This window comes from Ursus arctos, unplaced genomic scaffold (genome assembly GCF_023065955.2).
Source record: "Ursus arctos isolate Adak ecotype North America unplaced genomic scaffold, UrsArc2.0 scaffold_8, whole genome shotgun sequence".
Taxonomy (NCBI): Eukaryota; Metazoa; Chordata; class Mammalia; order Carnivora; family Ursidae; genus Ursus; species Ursus arctos.
In genome coordinates this window covers 77,029,634-77,051,313 of record NW_026623100.1, presented here as the reverse complement: position 1 = coordinate 77,051,313, position 21,680 = coordinate 77,029,634, and the positions used below count along the sequence as shown (strand labels likewise).

General features: G+C 48.3%; 1 protein-coding gene across 12 annotated transcripts in view; it reads left to right on the top strand.

Moving 5' to 3' along the window:
• LPIN1 (lipin 1) overlaps positions 1–21,680 on the top strand; it is a 129,411-nt gene that overhangs the window by 85,287 nt on the left and 22,444 nt on the right. For 5 of the 12 annotated variants that reach the window (XM_044390370.3, XM_026519086.4, XM_048222512.2 and 2 more), the window contains 9 exons: positions 1,083–1,190; positions 4,497–4,626; positions 5,983–6,295; positions 7,345–7,438; positions 8,091–8,281; positions 10,321–10,414; positions 11,352–11,421; positions 14,656–14,748; positions 17,758–17,837. In XM_044390370.3, the coding sequence (XP_044246305.1) occupies positions 1,083–1,190; positions 4,497–4,626; positions 5,983–6,295; positions 7,345–7,438; positions 8,091–8,281; positions 10,321–10,414; positions 11,352–11,421; positions 14,656–14,748; positions 17,758–17,837 (1,173 nt within the window). The remainder of the gene's footprint in view (positions 1–1,082; positions 1,191–4,496; positions 4,627–5,982; positions 6,296–7,344; positions 7,439–8,090; positions 8,282–10,320; positions 10,415–11,351; positions 11,422–14,655; positions 14,749–17,757; positions 17,838–21,680) is intronic. The other 7 variants (XM_044390373.3, XM_048222510.2, XM_048222511.2 and 4 more) reach the window with 2 other exon arrangements.

The window sequence follows — 21,680 nt, the reverse complement described above, 5'->3', positions numbered from 1 at the left end:
ATATCCAAAATATCCTCAAGTCGTTTTCACGAAGTTCTTCATGAGATCATGCACGTTCTTATTTTCATACTAAGTCTTTGAGATCGTTGTGTATGTCACATGTAAGGACCTCCTCAGCTTGGACGTGTTGCACTTCACGTGCTCGATAGCCACGTGCCGCTGGTGGACACGTTACACATAGACAGTGCAGATATTAGGCCTTTCTGGAACCTCCCATAGCCTCTCCCTTAGGTCTGTGGAAAGGCACCCTAAGGTGAGAAAAAGACGGTACTTTAGGAAGAAAATGACGTGGGATGGTTAGAAACCACTATTAGGTTGAAAAATCTATTCAAACACTCTACATTAATTTTAAGAGTTTCAAATAAATGTTTAAAACACAACCCTGGGGGCGCCTGGGTGGCGCAGTCATTACGCGTCTGCCTTCGGCTCAGGGCGTGATCCTGGAGTCCTGGGATCGAGCCCCACATCAGGCTCCTCTGCTGGGAGCCTGCTTCTTCCTCTCCCACTCCCCCTGCTTGTGTTCCCTCTCTCGCTGGCTGTCTCTGTCAAATAAATAAATAAAATCTAAAAAAAAAACAAAAAAAAAAAAACAAAACACAGCCCTGGATACGTTCCCCTGTCTTTCATGTTTTGCTGTATGAATCCAGAACAGCGACCGTGTCAGATCTTGTGGGTCTGACTGCTGTCAGATGCAATGACAAATTAGGATAAATAGATACATTGCCATACTTGGAATTATGTATTTTCTTTAAAGAGACAACTGGCAGCAGAAACGATCCACTCTTTAGAGAATGTAGTTTGATTAAGCACTGAATTCTGACCAGAGAACAACAATCTTCGATGGCCATATGGATGAAATAGAAAGTGAAATGAGTTTTTGGCAGTTTCCTGTTCTTGTGGTTCAAAAAACTCATGTTGATTTCTGAGTGATTTCAACAGAGTGTTCTGCTGTTATCAGATGCCTAAATATGTTCATTTTCTTACGAACGTTATTAGGCAGAGTAGTCAAAGAATTTATGTGAAGTTTAATTTAATTGACCTTTGATTTTTCTTTCTTTTAATGTGTATCACGTGGTTTCCAGTAGCCCGATAGATTGCCAAAGGACTGCTGCCCGCCTGGCAGTCGCGGCCGAGGGAGGCCTTTCTAGCTCTTGCCCTCCACAGTCTTCCCACTTCCATACTTCGGAAAGGTAGAGGGGCTCTTTTCCCCACTTGGATGTCTTCGATAATAAAAATCGTGCTCTAACTCTTACAAGTCTGTTTACCATTGACCAAATTACTTGTACAGAAAACACATAGAGACTGTATAAGTGAAACCTTTGATCTAACTCTTACAAATCTACTTGACTAACCAAATAACTTATGAAGAAAATACGTAGAGATGATTATTTTCCTTTGATTTTAAGCATTTGTACATAGATTTTTTTCCTCAACTAAATTTGATTCCCTGGAAATTATGGCCAAGCATAGAGTCCTTCCTAAGTTTGTGGAGTGCTTTGCAAAACAGAATAATGAAATAAAAATTGGTAATATGATCTTTGCTTTGTGTCTAGGGTTGTTCAACAAATAAGTTTATAAGATCTTTCGTATAAGGGGAGTTATAACTCTAAATAGCTTATTAGACCGCCCGAATAATGGAATCCTATTTCCACGGCATTTCGGGCATGGGGTTTTGCAGTGTAGTGCAGGGTGCATCTTAAGGGTTAGGACCGTGGGTTTGTATTTTCCTCCGATGCCGCGGTCGGAGGTTCCTGCCTCCATTCCCTCCGTGTTACCCACGCTCCGAGCTACACGCTTTGTAAACTTTAACAATGAGGCTCTGATTGAGTTCTGCACGGGAAACTGCTTTTCTTTTTGATTAAAGAACCAAGTCTCAGGGTGTACTTCATTTGGGGGTTACAGGCACAGGGGAAGGCCGTTTTGAAAGGAGGTAAACTAAGCTGTGTCAACTTGCCTAAGTGGGACTGGCAAAATCCTGAAAACTATCATGTGGTTGATAAATGCATTATTTACGAAAACCAGTCACGGACCTCGTAAGCTTACTTTTTTGAACAACCCTTGCCCTTAAAAGTCTAATGTTTGATAATGGGAGACTTTGGAACCACCATCTTTCTCAGGAATCCCACCCAGCACCGGGAGTCTTTTCCCCGACTCACCTTCTGTCTGTCCGAATTCCGCAGAACGTGTGCGTGTGTTTGCGTACAGGGTCCTTTTGACACAGGCTGGTCCTGCCCACGTGCCGCCATTTACCGCAGTGGCGTGTCGGGCCTGAGAGGTGGGACTCCTAGCTCAGGACTTCCGCACGGGGCTCGTTTCTCTATGAGTGAGCGTGCAAACCTGAATACGTCTGTGGAAACCTCGGGCTTGTGGCGTTTCTCAAAGGAGCGGAATAGCAGGAGTTCTGGCGTTGGGGCCACGGGAGACCCGTGTTGAGCATCTGCCTTCTCCTAGAGCAAGGGTTGGCTAACTGCAGTCAGTGGGCCAACCGCGGCCCCCATCTGTTCTCGTGGGTTTATGGGACTACAGCCAGTTCGTTCACGTATCGTCTATGGCTGCGCTTGTGCTGCCGTGGCAGAACTGTGCACTTCTGACAGAGATCGCAGAACCCGCAAAGCTTGATGTACTTGGTCTCTGCCTTTCACAGACAAAGTTTGCTGACCCCCCTACTCCAGAGCAAGCTCTGTCTGAAGGGCTTTACTGACGTTCGTGTGTGGGGGGGTAAGACAATTCATCGTTCCACAAAATATAAATTATATTTTATGTGGTAAAATATAACAGCAGGAGCTTCTTAAACCAGTGATTTGAGATTTGGGTGCAATGCTGTTGAGGGTAGGAAGCCAATTACAGTGGACTTTTTCTGTGAGGACTCTGGAGAAAAAATGGATTCAGGTCACGGTTGTAGGTACACTGGAGGCCACAACAGCCCCCCCTGCACATTTCACTGATATCGAATATATAATTGTGGACATAGCAGTGCCAGAAAAGCAGTGACCCTTGTGAGAAAAGCATGATTACAGGACTGGAGGGAACAAGAGAGGTTGGGAGGTGATGAACACTTAACACCTAGATGTATGGGGCTCGCAGTCTTCCTCCCGTGGGACCACTTCCCGTAGGGTGGAAGAGGCTGTGTGTGTGTGTGTTGGGAAGGGTGTCCCATTGTACACACTCCCATGATGCGCTGTCTCAGGGTCCTCCTGTCCACACATGGTGAAATACAGCGTGAGGGCTGCACTGTAGCTATGTACCACGCGGATGGTTTGGTGGGCAGTGGGCACCACGGGTGACGAACCAGCCTCTGAGCACCTCGGTGTGAAATGGAGGAGAGAGAGAGACCAGTCTCTTTGGTCCAAATGGCTCAGCTGAAGAGATCTGAGACCAATTTAGCCATTAAGGGTCCCTATTGGTTTGGCATGTTAGGTTTCATGTAGGGCTGTTCCTTGTCCTGACAGGAAACTGTATTCAGCTGGAGTTGAAATCTAACTCAGTCTGTGAGGCCAAGCACGACGGTGAGCGGGGACTCAGGAGAGTGTGAGGTCTGTGGAAGACGGTGCAAAAGGAAAACATGGCGGCTTTGTCTCCTGCTTTATGTCACACCGTCGTCTTACTCCAGGAGAAGTGACGAGGGAGAATAAAAGCAGGAAGTGATTAAATGGATATATTTTCTCATCCAGATGTTGTTTAGGATGCTGTGAGAAGTTTGTAGATAAGTTGATTACTCTTGGCTGGTCACTCTGGCTGGACAGAGGGAAGACTTCGTTCAGGCTTTCTAGAGAGTAGAAATATGGAAGAAGATGTAGAGATGAAAACACAAGTTACAACCACTAAAAAGCTGGCCTGAGAATTAAGCCTTGTGGTACGTTGTTACAGAACAAGCCTTAGCCAACAGGTGGATCTTTGAAGTATTTCCGGAAGTGGAGTATTTAATGAAATCTCCACATAGAGGCTCCTGCCATGTTAGTGAGTTTGAGTTTATTCTTGGCATCTGGAACTTGTGGCAAAATTGGCACGTGATGCAGTTTCCCTGTTTTTGAAGCCAGTGCAGATTCATAAATATTTTAAAAATTGAATATAATGTGTGTGTGTCTGAGATAGGCAGGACCCCCTTTGCAGCTGAGAGCTGACAGACTCGGTTTGGAAGTTGAGAATGCGGGAGAGGGTAGCTCACGGTGGTGAGGTGGGGGAAGGATGGGTGGTTTTGAGATGAGAACAAACTCCCCCCCCCCTTTCTATTTTCGTCTCTCTTTTCCTCAATTTTCCTTTCTAAATGCCTCTTCTCATCTTTACTTGGGATTTGGGGGAGGGTTGGGATAGGTTGCCCAAACCGGGAGCTCCTTCCACGTGGCTGTGTGTGCTGTGGACCCCTGGTGGCCACAGATGGGAATGTCATGAAGCTTGTGTGCATTTTCTGGGCTGTCTGAACCATAGAATTCTGGACCAAAAAACATCTAAAAAAGTTTCTTTTCCCAGTTTAATCGTGGATTTGTGTTTTTCTTAAGTCCCTCAGGTTCTCGACCTTCAACACCTAAAAGCGATTCAGAATTGGTCAGTAAGGCCACTGATAGGACGATGCAGAAGAATAACCTAGAAATGCTGTGGCTTTGGGGAGAATTGCCACAAGCTGCGAAGGTAAGTTTTTTCCCCCCTCAATTCTGCCATATATCGAAGATAGTTTCCAAAAACATGAAGCGGGCACAGTCTTTTCTTTCAGGACATTTTGTTTCATACTCCAATCTGTTAAAAGAATCTGAATTACATTACTATAAAAATTTTTTTTAATATTGTAAGGCCTCTAGAAGATGCTACAACTTCTTGTATCCCCAGTAAATATTCGTAATATGAATGAATGAATGAGTGAACACTGAAAGCATTCCTATTACGAATCCAGATGCGCGACTCTTTGGAGGCAAGCCCTGTTGAGGTAGGGTTGTGGATTCTTTCCTTTCCTGGGTTCTATTTCGCTTTCATGGAAAACGCTGATTTCTCTGCCCACAAGCTATAGTGCTGACCCAGCCAGCCGTCTGTACAAACTCACGGCATTTGTTGCTGGAGAAATGGCGTGAAAGTGCTAACCTGTTGCTTCTTCTGGCAAAACGCTTCCAACCACAGACGTGCCGTAGCGTTGTTTTCATTGTACTGGAAGCTGTGAGATCGGATACAGAAATGGATACCCTCCCTCTCCCCTCCAACCCATAAATTGCATTTTGGTTTTTGTTGGGATAAATCTTTTCCGTAACTGGACATTCCTTGGACAAGTAGAATCAGAAATGCTAATTTCCCACTCATGTGAACCAACCACTTACCCCCTGAGTTTTGGGGGTTAACTTTATTGAAACATAACGTGGGAAATGCCCAGATCACAAGTGCACAGATCAGTACATTTTCACACTGTGAATGTGTCCGTGGACTTGAACCCAGAGAGAAGCAGGGCTTCATCAGCATCTCGGAAGCCCTGCCCTTTGCAGTTACTGCTCAGACTGACCCCCCAGAAGGGTAAACGCCCTCCTGCCTCTCACAGCAGAGATTCGCTTGGCAACATTCATCATACTATTGTGTGTGATTGTCATTCCCTTATTGTCGTTGCTGCGAGCTACCCATCCTGTGAACGTACTATTGTGTGTGATTGTCATTCCCTTATTGTCGTTGCTGCGAGCTACCCATCCTGTGAACGTACTTCCCGTTCTGTGGAAGGACACTGAGTACTTGAGCTCCTTCTGTTTGTTGGCCTTTACCAATCCCACTTCGTTCTATTTGGTGGTTGATGTTTTAGGTGAAAGTTCGTTTGCTTTGGAACTGGTCTTGTGCTCTGTAGAGTCTTGGCAGAATGGAAATCACCAGGTGACTCCCGAGGCTTAACTCTCTCTGCCAAAGGGGCGGACTGTTGTGCGGACTGGAAATGGGTGCATTGTTTTTCTTCGGTTAGCTCCTCTTTCCTCTTTGCCCATGCTCTGACCCTTCTGTCTGTCTCTCTCCCCTTTGACATAGTCCTCTCCACACAAGATGAAAGACTGCAGCCCGTTAAACAGTAGAAAAATCTGTGATAAGATGCACTTTCAGACCATTCAGAGTGAATCTTCAGATGCGTTCAGTGACCAGTCACCAACCCTGGCCAGGCCTCCCGTGCTGTCCGTTCCAGAGCCGGGCAAGCCTCCCACGGAGATGCAGTTTGTGAACGAAGAAGATGTTGAGGCCTTGGGGGCGGCAGCTCCGCCTTTACCTACGATCGAAGAACCCAAACCCCTCTCTGCCAGTGTAGCCCCGACAGCAAGCAAGACGGACTCTCCTTCCAGGAAAAAAGGTGGGAGGCCGGCGCGTCCCAGCTCCTTCCGCGCAGACGTGGTGCTCTGCACGTTCCCGATCCTTCCCTCGGAAGTCCCGAGTATGTCAAGGGGGAAGCTGGACCAGGACAGCTTTCTGCTGAAGATGTTACCAAAATTTCGTTATAGAAACTCAGCCTGAAGGAACCTTGGGGTGGTGTCCTGAGCCCCCTCACTTTCTAGAGCAGGGTGCTAGGGTCCAGAGGGATGAAGTCTTTTTCACCCACTTGGGGCTCTGGAGGAAGTTGACTGCTGAGCTAATCCTGGTCTTCTCGCCCCCTGCCCTGAGTTTCTGTCTAGCACATTGCCGGGTTTTGATTTCTGTGTGCTGTGTAACCCTATTTCAGGGGATCACTTGTTTATATATTTTTTGCCGGGAATGCCCCTACTAGAATATGTGTGCTCCGTGAGATCCAGAACGTTTTGGTCTGGTTTGCCTTGGTTTCCTCCGTGCTCAGAATAGTCGTTGCTCCGTAACTGCTGGTTTAATACACACCTGGTTGCACGTCAGGAGGGTTAATGTCAAGCCTGCCCTGTTAACCGTGTGGCGTGGTGCAGTTTTCTGGATTTGTATGAACCAGTGACGTAATTCTCTGGCAGAAGGAAACAGGAAGTCCGCGGTCATGGTGCGCAGTGACCGCCGACGCACCGTGTAGGCCCCCTGGGCCTGGGAATATGGATGCCAGGAAGTGCATAATGAAAGCTTCCATCATTCGAGGACGATGGTGGCAGTTGCTTCAATAGATTGAGTGTTCAGTACATACGTGAGGCACTTTACAGAGGGGGACGGAGCTCAGCAAGGTCATGTAACTTGGTCAGGGGCACACTCTTGGCAGTAGCAGGGTTGGGTTGAACGTAGACTTGGTGAGCCTGCCTCCAGAGTCATGCTACGGAGCTGACTCCCAGCTCTTGTATTCGTGGGCCAGTGGGGACATTTTTGAGCAAATTTGCATATTCTTCAATGCTTTCCAGAGCTACTCAGAAGTCCATGGAAGACCAGGGTTCTGACTTGACCCATTTGCTCTTTCAGACAAACGAAGCAGACATCTTGGTGCTGATGGCGTCTACTTGGATGACCTCACAGATATGGATCCTGAAGTGGCAGCCCTGTATTTTCCCAAAAAGTAAAATTTCTTTTTATTCCTTGTATCATTTTCTGTGTTAATCTGTGTGAGTCTGGTTTTTCCCCCCGTATATTTGATTGGAAAGTGAGTAAGAAAAGGGAGGCTCAGATTTTACTGTGAGAAGCTACCAGGAAATAATGGACTTTCTCTGGAGTCACGTGTGTGGGTATCTCTGTGTGGCCGGCTTCCCACCTTCTGGATAGGAATGCAGCCTGAGGCTGGCTCCCATGGTGACACCGTGGTCGTGTTGCGGGGTGGGGGGGGGGGCAGTGGTCCACAACCCGATCAGTGGCCGAGAGGGGGCAGCTGCCCAGCCCTCACCCGCCCCAGGAGAGTTTCTCCCGCGGCCTTCGGGGACCCCTGCTCAGTTTTGTGATTTGCAGGGAGGGCTGGCTCCTCGGGGAGGTGGTAGCGGAGATCTGTGGCCTCAGGACAGCGTGCTTTCTCTGCCGTTCATTGCACATAGTCCTAGAAGGCGACACAAGGAGGACAATAGGCTAAAATAATTGTTTCTCTCCCAAGGTAGTTGATTTCACTTGTCTGTCTTTGTCACGGTCCTGAGATGACCTCCTTTGCTACTCTGAGGGCTAGCATGTGGTGGGCGAGTTTGCCGTCTATGATGTCAGAACATCTCCCCTCTTCCTCCTCCCAGTGGAGATCCTTCAGGGCTCGCCAAACACACCAGCGACAACGGAGCCCGGTCAGCCAACCAGTCCCCGCAGTCCGTGGGCAGCTCTGGCATCGACAGCGGCGTGGAGAGCACATCGGACAGCTTGAGGGACCTGCCGTCCATCGCCATCTCCCTGTGCGGGGGCCTCAGCGACAACCGGGAGATAACCAAAGGTACCGCCCCGGAGCCTGGCCCTGGAGCCAGTCTTCGAGCCTTGAGCGCCCTCTCGTGGCCAGCGGCCAGAACGTCCGGAAGCTCGGGCTTCTCTGCTGCTTGTCACATGCGGCCTTTCCCTTGGCTGGGTTCACGAGAGCATAGACTTATTGCAGCTCATGGCCCAAATGCTGCTGGCTTGCGGTTGGCTGACCTGAAGGTTCTGTTGTTCACACACGGCTTTGGGGCCACTTGCCGTTGTGTGTCTCCTTGCCTTGTGCACGCCCCGGGAGCCTGCAGCCCCGTGGGAGTGTCGGTGTCATGGAGACACAGGGCACTGGAAGGGTGCAGAAGGGCGGTGGGGTCTTGGGAGGGGGGCATCTGAGTTTGAGCACGTTCAGAGGTGCTTGCTGGCTGGATCTGAAGCTGTTCATACGCTTGGCATGGGTGGCGAATTAATTCACAGTGTGTCGAATTCAGAACGATGGTTTCCCAGTGTCGCATGACAGCTACGTGGGGAGGTGGCCCCAAGACCCCCCAGTGGGTGCATCAGCCATCACCAACTGACAAATTCTTTGAGTGGCCTTAGTGGCCCTGAATGTCCCTTTACTGTCCCTTTACCATTCCTCCCATCTCCACTGTTCTCTCTTTTTCATCACCCCACCCCCCCCCATGGTCTGTTTTTCTTGCCGGGAAGGGGTGAGGCTGTGTACTTCATCCCCTCACCACTCACGAGCCACCCTCTTCCCTTCCTGCCCTGAGCTGCCGTCCTCAACTCCTGTCTCTGTCCCGAAGTCCCTGCGGGGGTTCTGTGATGTTCTTCTCACACAGAGGCTGGGGCATGTTCTGGAACCTGAACCAGCTAACCCGTCACCCTGGTGCTGAACTGAAATGCGTGGCTTAACGTGAGGCAGCTGGTTTAGCCCATCACAGGAGCTCTCTGTAAGCCCCCCTCCCCCCTGATGTCTAGTGCCAGCCGCTCCGGGGCCTTGAGAAGCAAGCACACTCTGTGGGCCGGGAAGAGGTGTGAGGGGGCTGGTGTCCGATGGCACCCCTCTCCGGTACGCTTGTACCAAGTCTCCTCTCACGGGGGTCCACACAGACGAGGCCAGATTCCCACGGCCAGGAGCCCCCGAGGAGAGTATTTATGGCATGAATTAGGATTCCAAACGCACGTGTCATGGCCAGTCTGGGCCGCCATCCTGACCAAGGGGTCTTTTTCCGCTGGACAGGGGTAACTCCCAGTGTCCAGGGTCTGCTGGGTCTTTGTTCCATTCAGGGTATAGAGGACCCCCCTAGGGAAGGAGTGGGGACAAATTAGGGCCAGAGAGGTGGTCAGAACCCTCATCAAGGCTCCAGACGGGGCCAGCTGAATGGAGGACGTCGAGTGGAGACCAGAGCCTTAGGCCAGAGCTCGTCACAGAAGCTAGAGTCAGGGCTAAGGCCCAGGGCCTCCTGACCTTGTGGCCTTCCTGCCTCCTGGAACGTGGGGGCTGGGTCAGCAGGCCAGGCCTCACGCTGTCTTCGCACTTCTATACGTGACAGTGACCAGCACCTCGCCCACTGACATCGAGTGAGCCCTCGCGTTAGGCAGGGCATCGTGCTTCTCAGCCTCACAGCCACCGAGGAAGCAGGCGCGGTTCTTAATCCCCATGGGAGGGACCCGAGGCTCGGGGAGATTAAGGACTTGCTCAACACCAGCTCACACCAGTACATGTGACTGAAACCGGGTGGCCTGGTTTCTGAGCCTGTTTACCAGTCACCTGCTTCCATAGGTGCGTAGGGAAACCGCATTTTCCACGCACCTGCTCCCTGCCTTGCTGCCTGGACACACGCTTGCCCCACATCCTTGGACTGTCCCCAGCTGCCCTTCGTTTCTGCGCAGACGCTGCCCCCACGCTAACTCAAGCCCCTTTACAAATACGTTTGAAGGATTGTCTATACGGCTGGCATGCATAGGCTCTCAGAAAACACTTGCGAATGAGCGAAACATAAGCCTATTTTTTTGAACAAAATTTTCCTTCTATTTTCTCCTTATTCCCTATGATTGCTTTCGCAGATGCATTTCTGGAACAAGCCGTGTCCTATCAACAGTTTGTGGACAACCCAGCCCTCATCGATGACCCCAATCTTGTGGTGAAGATCGGGAATAAGTAGGTTCCTCTTGGAAGTCGTTTTAGCTGTCTCACGGCACTGTTTGCATCTCAGTTTTTCAAAAGCAGAGACCCAGACAGTAGACCTGAGAAATATGTAAAATGACATCTTGGTTAAAATTTATGATCATCTCTTCACTCTTGGCAAAAGACTGTGCTGTTACATAGTTCATAGGTTGGTGTAACCGTCAATCTTGTGGGTTTTAATATTCATCTGTACTAGATTTTCTTTCAAAGATTCATTTATTTATTTTGGAGAGTGAGCGAGCATGAGCAGGGAGGGGCGGAGGGAGAGGGGGAAAGAGAGGATCTCAAGCAGACTCCCTGCTGAGCACAGAGCCCGACGTGGGGCTCGATCTCACAACCCTGAGATCACAACCTGAGCCGAAACCAAGAGTCGGACGCTTAGCCGACTGTGCCACCCCGGCGCCCCTGTACTAGACTTTATAACGGACAGAGTCCCTGGGCATTCACGGAATAGACTGCACATCTGCCCCACGAAAGCTTCGGTGTCCGAGGTCAGGGGCTGTGCAGGTGTTTCTGTAGACTGTCAGCAAACTTCTGTCCCCGAGAGGAAGGGTGTGTAGGTATGAACTTGGGCTACCTAGTTGCCTTTGCCATGACGTGTGGCAAGAAATGCCATCCGCACGTCGGTGGCCTAACGTGCCATGGAGCTCGGGCTGACCTCCAGCTGGTGGCGGGGGTCTCCCACCGCCTCCGCCGGTCTCTGCTTGGCCCCGGGAGCGGCTGCTGTGGGGTCTGCAGGACAAGGGGCCCCTGCCAGCGAGGGGCAAATGGGGGTGTTGGCAACAGTCTAGGGCTCATTAAGGACCCAGCTGGGGTTCCAGAGCTTTCCTTGACTGTTTCTCATGACATTAGGAAGATTTTTCAGTCTGAGCCTTGGTCTTTGACATCTGTTTTCGTTTTTTCACGTCAGATACTATAACTGGACGACAGCAGCGCCTCTGCTCCTGGCCATGCAGGCCTTCCAGAAACCTTTGCCAAAGGTGAGCTTGAACATGAGGCAGAAGGGGTGGCACGAAATATCACGGGTAGACTCATCTGGGCCGTTGGAATTTAACTTTTACTTCAGAACCACAAAGTTAATTACGTTATGTTCTTTTGAGGTTCATGATTGTAGAGGTCAGGAGTTTGGGATCTGCCTCTCTTGCAGCCTGAATGTCCTTCCCCCTCCTGCTTATCAGGGTGAAATCTCCCAATCGTGGGAGCTCCAGACTGTCCTGCCTCCTCCAGGGTTCCTTTCCCGACACCTGCTGTGCCAGGGACGTAGGTGGGGGCAGAGTGGGGTGAGGCCCGGATGTCAGAGCCCAGGGGTGATGAGGGGACGAGAAAGAAGGGCTGGAGCAGGCGGCAGTGTGGGTGCAGAGAGACAGCACGACGGACGTCAGCCGGGAAGCAAGCCCCGGGCCTGTTGGCCAAGGAGGGGAGAGTGCAGGGCCTGGCAGCTTCTAGCTGCATGAGAGGGCAGGTGGTGGTCGCGGGAAGAGGCACAGTTAGAAGGTCAGGTGGGCCGCTGTAGCCCCCCATGCTGCCGTGCTCCGCCGAGGACTCCCCGGACACTCGGCCTGGAATTGTTCAGTGTTTCAACCTTCTATCCTCCTACTAGATTATACGTTATTTTTGCTGCAAAGACCATGTCTTACCTTGTCTCCCTTGTCTGCTCAGTGAGAGCTTCGTGCGGTTTCGATGTTGTAGCAGAGCAGATGGTTGTGATATCCGAGGTTCTTGAAAGTCTGCTCTGACTCTGTCGGGTCCACGCTCCCTCCCTCGTGTGCGCATGCACATGTGGGTGCGTGCGCGAGGCTGTGCACGTACCCGTGCGGGTAGCGCTTGGGGTTTGGAGATTGCGACCTCATCTGTGGTGGTACTTTATCCGACGTCACGTTTTCCTCCCTGATTTTGTTTTGTCCCTGCCAGGCTCCCCATCCTTCATGGTATCCATGGCCCAGGATAAACTTTTAGGTTACATTTCTCAGCTCTTACAAACCAGTAAGAAAAAAGACCAATGCAATAGAAATATCCTTTAACTTAAAGGGGTTTAGCTCACAAAAGACGTGCGCATGGATTCTAAGCTGAGGCTTTGTGATGTGTTTCCTAAATCTTTTTACAAGCTGTCTTTGATTCTGCTTATGGTGTTTATTAATGTAGAATTCATTTTATATGTTGAATTTGTCCCTCCTTTAAGGCTGTTGGGTCTTGTATCACATTTAGAATGGCCCTGCTTCCCTGTTTACGAAACTTGTGAAAATATGTCAGCTTTTCCCCTAGTACTTTCTTCTTCTTTTTTTTTTTCTTTTTTTATATAAGTTCCACACCCAGTGTGGAGCCCAGTGCAGGACTTGAACTCATAACCCTAAGATCAAGACCTGAGCTGAGATTAAGAGTTGGGTGCTTCACCACCTGAGCCACCCAGGCGTCCTCCCCTAGCACTTCCTTAAATCTCTGATCCATCTAGATTTTATTTTGTGAGTGAGTGAGGGATCAGGAACCAAATCAGTTCTTTGCCGGCTGGTTATTGAATCATGATGCTTTGTAGGAACCACAATGGCGACAAGTAGCTTGAATAATAGGGGTTTATTATCTGACACAGTAAGAATCGTCGAGGTTGGTAGTTTCAGGGTTAGCTTCTCCGTCATTGTCTTGGCTTTCCCTTTATGATCAAGGTGACTGTCGCCCACGTCATCCTCTCAAACAGCCACACTCCAAATAGGAAGGATAGAGACAGACTTCTCACATTTCATTGGCCGCAACTTGGTCACATGACCACCGCCAAACCGGTTGCTGGCAAAACAGTGGAATGAACATGAATGGCGTAGACCAAGGGAGGTCAGAATGTATTGCACCTGATTCTTGAACAGAGTTTCGATGTGTTGGCAAGAAAGAAAGGGGATGATGTGCCCAGGCAGGCAAGTAACTGGGTCTGGCACATCTACCTAATTATCTCAGTACTTTTTGTTTACATCACTCTCTCCCCCTCCAATGGGCAGTTATAGCTACAGCATGTATGATATTTCTTCATGAATTTAGATTCATTTCTGGACTTTGTCTTCTGTTCCATGTATATGTTCACTCATGTACCAGCATGCATTGTTTTAATTACGATAGCTTTCCAATATATTTTAATATCTAGTAAGGCTTGTACCTACTTAATACTCTTCTGTGAGTTTTCTTGGCTATTTTTATTTGTTTTATAAATGAACTTTAGAATCGCTTTGTCTCGGTATGAAAATAATCTTGTTCATTTCTTTCTTTAATTGGGGTTTTGTTACATTTCTGGATGAATTTAGGAAGACTAGGGGAATCGACATCTGAACGTATTATTCTCTTTGTGAATAGGGTCCTCACGGTTTGCTTTTCCGCGTATTCTGTTTCTTTGGTATTTGGTGGGGACTTTTAAATGATAAAAACAAGCACACCACAGGCGAAATATGTGAGTGTTTTCTCTCTCACTTAACGCGAAGACTGTTTGGTCGAAAGATGTAAATTGTTCTTTTGTTACTGGTGAGGGTGTCCGTTCCCTGATAATTCTGTGAACCAAGGAAGGGAGAGAGGATACTGTTTACCTGGTGCTGGCGTTCGCCTCAAGATAGATATTTTCTTCTTTGGCAATACTTAGAAAATTATTAATTAATATTTAATCTTCCCTCATTAAGCTTTTATTTCTTTAGGGAGACAGTATGAGTTTTCTTTTTAATACTTAAGGTTTTAGCCCAAATGCATCTACTAAGGTTCAGTTTGTCCCAATTTGGCAATTTACATTTACTAAAGAGATTCTGTGCGTCTTATTCTTTGTTTAAAACCGTTTTACCCTATACTCCATGTTAATCATTTCATTCTTTATTTTATAATTATCATACTGAGAGTAACAGTAGCTTAACCAGTAAATCACTTTAATTTGAAAACCTCTGGTCTTACCTAATCACTAATGATTTTCAATGCTTTCTTTTTCTGTTGTTGTCGTGTTGTATTTTATTTGGTGTTTGTTTATTCCTTTAACATCTTCTTAAGTCTTCATGCTTAAGTTATCTTCATGTGATTTTGGACGCCATTAGGTTTTGCTTCTCTAAAGTTTTTAGTCCACAAATAGTATGTTGTGTTTTCTCTGATTTTTTTTTTTTTTTAATCTTACTTTAATTTGCATGTGTGTGTCTTTTGGTTTGGATGTGCTAAGTTAATCTTTTTTTGGTTCCATTATTTATGTTACCATCCATTTAAAACAGGCCACTGTGGAATCTATCATGAGGGATAAGATGCCCAGAAAGGGAGGAAGATGGTGGTTTTCATGGAGGGGAAGAAATACCACGATCAAAGAGGTAAGCATGGAAAACAAAAGGGTCTTTCTACTTAGCTCATCCAATTTGGGGGTTTTGTTTTCATGCTTGCGTGTCAGAGAAATAAGCATAAGCCATAATACCGAGTTTTCACAAGCCAGCTCTGCCACGAAGCAGGGAAAGGCATCCCAGAATGTGGGGTAGGTACAGAGGAGGGGGAGACGTGGGTTCACGTCTCGACCCTGTTACCTGGCTGGGAGCCCGTGGCCAAGTCACCTGCTCCTCTGGAATTTCTTCATGTGTCCAAAGAAGGGATTCAATCTGATAGTTTAATTTTCTATTTCAAGTATCTTCTTGCTCCCTTGTGAGTATAATCGTAATGAGGTAATCCTTAGAGTGGTAGACTAATTCTCATCAGTCCTTTCACTTAAATGCTGTGTCTAAATATACGTGACTTTGGTGTCCATTTCTATAAATGCCTATGCTTTTTACCAGATCTCTTTCAGTCTCTCCAACTATTTCTCGAAGCACTTTTCTTGCTTGACTTCCATGCCCCTGTGTCTGCCTGGTATTCTTCCTCCTGAGGCTGGCCCCACTCTGGTCTGCCCCCACAAGGGGGTCATTGAGGGTTGTCCTAGGTAGGGTCTTCTTTTCTGCTTGGACCGCCTACCTTTCTCTAGGCAACCCCACTCACACCCATGTTTGATTTCCAAACCAGACATTCTTTCATATTTCCTGTCCATTTATCAAGTAGCCAGCACTGTGTATATCTCCATGTGAATGCTTCAAGACACTTCAGACTGGGTCATTTCTAAGATCGAACTCAAGGTTTTCTTGTGAAGTCTTCCTTCATATTACCATGGTCAGAAAATGGTGCCAGCGTCCCTCCACGGGCTAGACCCTTCCTTTTCCCTCATTTCCCACATTCAATTCATCACCACGTCCTATCAATTTACCATCTTAAATATTTCTCAGATGTACCCATTGCTCTCCAGTTCCACTTCCCCAAATATAGGCTAACACCATCTGTCCCAGGATTGCTTCCCGTGGTCGTCTGGTCTCTTCTTGCCCTTTCTTCTTCAGCCTCTATAATGTAGTTGCATTGGTCATGTAGGATACTGGTCCAATTTATGTTATTCCTTCCTTAAAAGCTTTTGGGTTCCCAGGGCTCTCATAATTAAGACCAATATCCTCAACATGGTTCACCGTGTTTGTGTATCCTAGCCCCTGCCTCCCTATTTAGCCCTTTTTGCCTTTCTCCCCCTGCCCTCCCTGTTTTAGCTTCACTGGCTGAACGTGCACTCTACCCCAGGACTTTTGCATATGCTGTTTCCTCTGCCTGGTGTTCCTAGGATCCCTTCACCATCCCCTTCACTTAATTAACTAGTGTCTCAAAAGACTCTTTCTCAGCAGATTAGTCTGGGCTGCCATTCTCTGTTCTCATAGTCCCACCCGTGGACTTTGCCTAAATACATTTTGTCAGGGTTTGTAATCTTACACATAGTAGCGTGACTGTTTGATTAACATCTCTTTTTCCTCCGCATCCTAAGCCCAGGAAGGTGGAGACCATGTCTGGCTCTGATCCCTGGATATCCATGGTGCCCATATTGGACACAGAAGAGGGGTTTGGCAAATATTTGAGGGAATGCTGATTACTTTTGGAATATAGTGTAAAGAAACCCCAAGGACAGCAGTCAAGTAGGTTATTATAATACTAATAGAAACGCCAGTGAGCTCAATGTATTTATTCTATGAGTTCAAAGGGAAAAAGTCTGGTGGAAGGGTTTCATCAAGATAAAATTGTTCTCTGACATTTTCTTAGCATACCTGAGTTTTATTGATTATCCCATTATCTTCAAGAGATATAAACAAGTTAGAGCAAACATACGCTTTCCTTTAGGTGATGTAAAACGTAAAGGGCCCTACTAGTTCCCTTACTAGAGAGTAGAATGTTCTAGAATTTAAGTAGAGGGCTATTTCCTATTTCAAAGGCCCCTTTATTGTAGAGTGTTCACGTTGTCACCAGTTTGAATTAAGGGGAATGCCAGCATGAAGGAACAGTTATAAAATTAAATATTTCTTTAAAAAACTGAAATACATTTATTTCAGATAGATACATATTTTTGAATTAGTCTAATAAAGAATTATTGATAGTGGTGGCTAAGTTACCTCAGTAAATAGATTAAAAATTACTGGGTATATTGTCACGTCAATTATTTGTGTGCTTATAAAAAGCTAAAGAGTATTTGGAAATAGTCTGTGCTCATCCTGTGTTAAGATGGTCACGCTGATGTATTGATCTGTTTTGCTCATTTTCTTTATTAACATTGAAAACATTAACCTACCTCCCGACCAAATGATCCCAAATAATGAGATTTAATTGTACATCCTTTGTCCTTGTCTTCTCCTCCCTGGCCTGCTGTGGGCCGGGCTGTGTGTGTGTGTGTGTGTGTGTGTGGTCCTCACAGCAGCGTTAGGAGATGGATGTTGTCACCCCCCTTTTACCAGAGAGGGGACAAGGCTCTGGAAGTTTCCAGGACTTGCCCAAGCTTCCCAAGCAAGAGAAGCAGAACTGAGCCCGGATCTCGTAGAGTTCCAGAGCTCCTCCCAGTACATCGAAGGAACATTTTCTATTAAGGGTGTGTGGTGTTGAGAAAGAGAGAAGGCATCCATGTTTTCCCAAGCTAAATAATGTGTGAAAATATTTTCAAGCATTTCTATCAGCAATTATAAGAAAATATTTTGAAAATATTCGGGTATCCAGGCAGCCCTTGATAAAGCATTTGCATAAGCTCCAGTGATTATGAAGTTTGGTTTGGTGCCACAGACACTTATGGAAAACAGACTCATTTCTGTCAAAAAAATTTTCTCAGCTTAATCGAACGCTTCCAAGGAAAGGAATAACTGGGACCTGCTGTGCCTGGGGTGTGTAATGTTGGCGACGGCATTTGGGGCCCTGCCCCGGGCTTAGGGGAGCCTGTGGAACCCCAGCAGTGTCATGCAGGTGCTTCTCTTTGTACCCCCGTGACTCTGTCTTGTCTTCTTTTCCAGGAAAGTAAGCCAGAGCAGGGCTTGGCCGGGAAGAGCCACAGCACTGGGGAGCAGCCGTCAGCACTTAGCATGGCCACCAGGTACGGCACGCGTCTCCGTGGGCTGTGGCAGCCCCTTTCTGCATCCCAGGACGTGGCACGTGCCTGCCAGGTGCTGATGGGGTTCACCGAATGTACAGACAGACCTGGCTCTGTATTTAGTCAACAACCTGGAGCCATTTACCTCATATGGGTCCCCATGATCGAATGGAGGCAGCTGCCCCCTGAGGTCTCTAGCTGGCAAAGTAAACCTGAGGCTTCAGTGAGGTCACAGCTTGTGCGCGTCTCAGGGTCTTGGTGTGGAATGGCCCCGGACGTACAGAATACAGCAGCAGCGATGATGACGATGACAAAAGGAGCGTCAGCAGCAGCGTGGAAATAAGTTTCTTTCCGAAGGAAATTACCTTTCTCCGTGGTTTAAATACTTACTGGGGCTTATGTGGGTACTTCTCTAAGTATTGATAAGGATTCATATTAACTTGGCAATGGATGGATACTATTCATGTTTTGTCTTCAGGGTAGTCTGTTTGTATGGGGTTTGAGGGTACCTCGGGTCTGAGGGCGAAGCCATCACGCACCAGTTATGATGCTGATGGTGTATGTTATGTATATTATATCGGTACCTGTCACCTTATCAATACATGTCCCCTCACCGCTGGAGTATCCCTGTGCTGAAGCCAGCCGGGATGGCCTTTCTTATTTGGCAGGCAGAAAATACTAACAGACTGACGGAAGGCAAGATGCGTGTCTTAATCCTATTTGTATCATAAAGGCTACGCCAGTGCCTGACATGTAGCAGGCTCTTCGCAAGTGTTGTTGGGCTATTACTGAATCGGTAAGTTTTTCCCAACACACTGTTGATTCATAGGAGAGGCAGGCTTAGATCGCACGTCCTCAGCCTCCTGGCCATAGTTCTGCGTCGTCAGCCATTTTATTTCTAGAATCCACTGTGGAAATAGAAACCCGTGTAGGTAGAAGTAGGAAGAAATCTGATTTCGTCATTGTTCTGTGAGTAGAAGAATGTGCAGGACCTTTTGAAGATGACTCTAAGAGGCCTCGCCTCGCCAGCTCTCGGCTGGAATATTCCTGGGGGCGCCCTTGCTGTTTCCCATGGGGGGCCCCCCGGCCCTGCTGCTTCCCACCTGACCCTCTGCCCATCTACACTGGAGAGGGAAGCGGAGTTGACTTTTCAGTTTTCCGCCCTCCGTCTCTGGCTCGTTCCCTGGGAAAGGGCTCTCAAGCATGATTTTCCGGTACCCTCCCAACCTGGCGTGTTGAGTGTGACTTTGAGAGAGCTCAGGAGGGAGAAGGCAGGTGTGTTCTAGATGGAAAGGAGTCTGAGGGTGTGCTGTCCTGTGAGGGGACGTGCACAGCAGCCCGGCTAGGAGCCGGTGGACTTTCAGTGGGGTCGTCGTTCATGCCCACGAGTGGGCAGCAGCAGGCCGAAAACAGACTTGGGGGTCAGGAGGACCTGGTTGGGAATCCTGGCTTTGGGGAAACTGGTTTCCGTATCCGAGCGGAGGAACAGGTGTGATGTTCATGTCCAGAGCAGTGGGGGAGGCAGCGTTTATTTATTTATTTTTTTTTTTTAATTTTTTTTTTTTAATAATGATTTTTTATTATATTATGTTAGTCACCATACAGTACATCCCCGGTTTTTGATGCAAGGCTCGATGATTCATTAGTTGTGTATAACACCCAGTGCACCATGCAATATGTGCCCTCCTTACTACCCATCACCGGTCTATCCCATTCCCCCACCCCCCTCCCCTCTGTAGCCCTCAGTTTGTTTCTCATAGTCCATAGTCTCTCATGTTTCATTCCCCCTTCTGATTACCCCCCCTTTCTTTATCCCTTTCTTCCCCTACTGATCATTCTAGTTCTTATGTTCCATAGATGAGAGAAATCATATGATAGTTGTCTTTCTCTGCTTGACTTATTTCACTAAGCATTATCTGGGAGGCAGCGTTTAAACCAGCGTTTTAACTGCACTGGAAACATCCAGTCTCCTGGAATTCTTTTAAAGAACCCTCTCTGTCCCAGCCGCGATTTCCAAACACGAGAGTCAGCGTGAGCAGGACACAGAGCAGAGAGGCTTTGTCAATCTTCCGTGTGATCTTTGGAGAATTCTTCAGGCCCACGGTGTCTCCTCCTCCATCTGTGAAATGGGGCTAAGAATGACAGCAGCCCCACGTATATCAGCTGACTTCATTCTCACTGCATCTTCACGACAAAGGAGATCAACACAGACCCAACAAGGCCATACGGGAGGTGCGCCTGCGTGGGAGCAGACCGGAGGTGGCTCTCAGTGGACCGGGCCCAAGATGGAAAAGGCACAGAACGTGGGGCGCCTGGCTGGCTCAGTCGGTTCAGCAGCCGACTCTTGATTTCGGCTCAGGTCATGATCTCAGGGTCCTGGGATCGAGTCTCGCATCGGGCTCTGAGCTCAGTGGGAAGTCTGCTTGAGATTCTCTCTCTCCCTCTCCGTCTGGCCCTCCCCCTGTGTGCACGCTCTCTCTCTTTCTAGAATAAATAACTCAATCTTAAGAAAAGCATAAAACATGACAACTGCTGACAGTGTGGCCTGTTGCTCTCCCCCTGCCAGCAGACGCATGGAGGACTAGGGAGGTCGCTGGGGGGCCCTGGGGTAGGGTCAGGGGGTGGGACGAGCAGCAAGACCCCAGGGCGGCTCCTGCCGAGCTGCGGCATCAGCTGGCGAGATTCCTTTGAAGCATCGCGGATTTTCTTACCATCCCATAGGATCCTCTTCGAATGTTGGCACAGATGCTGTTCCCTCTTAACTAGAAATCATCCAAGACTATTCACCGTTCTGAGTTCATCACGCTACACTTTCTTAATTAAACCTGAAAAACGAAGCATTGACTCTTGTGAGAAGGAATTGAGATTTCAAAAGGTATTAACATCGAGTTCTTTGGAGAAATGGAAATCTGTTAATTTTTACTGGCGTCTTAGACGCTGAGCCTCCCAGTTGGATCCGTGCAGCCGACGGGGAGAAGGCGTTGGCGTGCTCTCCTAATTGACAGGCTTGATTGACAGAGCGGTCCCTGAAGTCTCCTAATTGAGCAAAACGCTTGTCACCACACAAATCATTAAAATACTATTTGAAAAACGTGCCCTGTGACAAGTGCTAAGTTAGGTGTTGTTCACAGCTGCTCTGAACACAGACTTTCAAGCGAGATGAGCCCTTTTGTTTTGCTGGTTGCTTCTTGCCGGCGTCGTAAAGCGGACACCAGCTCACGAGCCCTGGCAAGCATGGGGGCCGGGGCTCGGGCGGGGGGCCCGTTGTTCCGTGCGGGGTGGCAGAGACCCCAGATGCCGCATCCCTGCCCTAAGCCGGCTCTACCAGCAGCCAACGGTACGGCTCCCGATGCAGTGTTTGTGTCTGTTTTCCCTCAAACACGGCATGTGCACGGAGTTGGTGGTGGTCTTTTTTTCTTTAAAGCAGCAGATGGAAACGAACAGCGATTCTGCCTTCCTTCCGCCCCTCCGAGCGGAGGCACACGTCAGTCTGGTGTCATGAGAGCTTTGGTTCACATGTGGATCTCATTTCCCGCCAAACTGGTTGGTTGAAGCAGAGCCGTCTTCCGATTCACTGAGACGCCCGCAGCCTGCTCTCTCTCTGGGTTCCCACCTGGGTTCCCACGTGTCCGGCTGGCTTGGCTCCAGGCCTGTGTCTTCCTCGACTGGAAATCTGTGGGTTGTAGGTTCAGAAGAACCAGCATTGTTCACAGGAGCCGGGGGCGGGGGGTGGAACCAGAAAGGACTGTTGCTTTGGACCATGTCATTGTCCAGATGAGCTGGAGGCCCCGAGAGGAATTCTCCGGTCGTGAGGCCTTCCGTGAGTGGGGCTCATGTCTCCCAGTC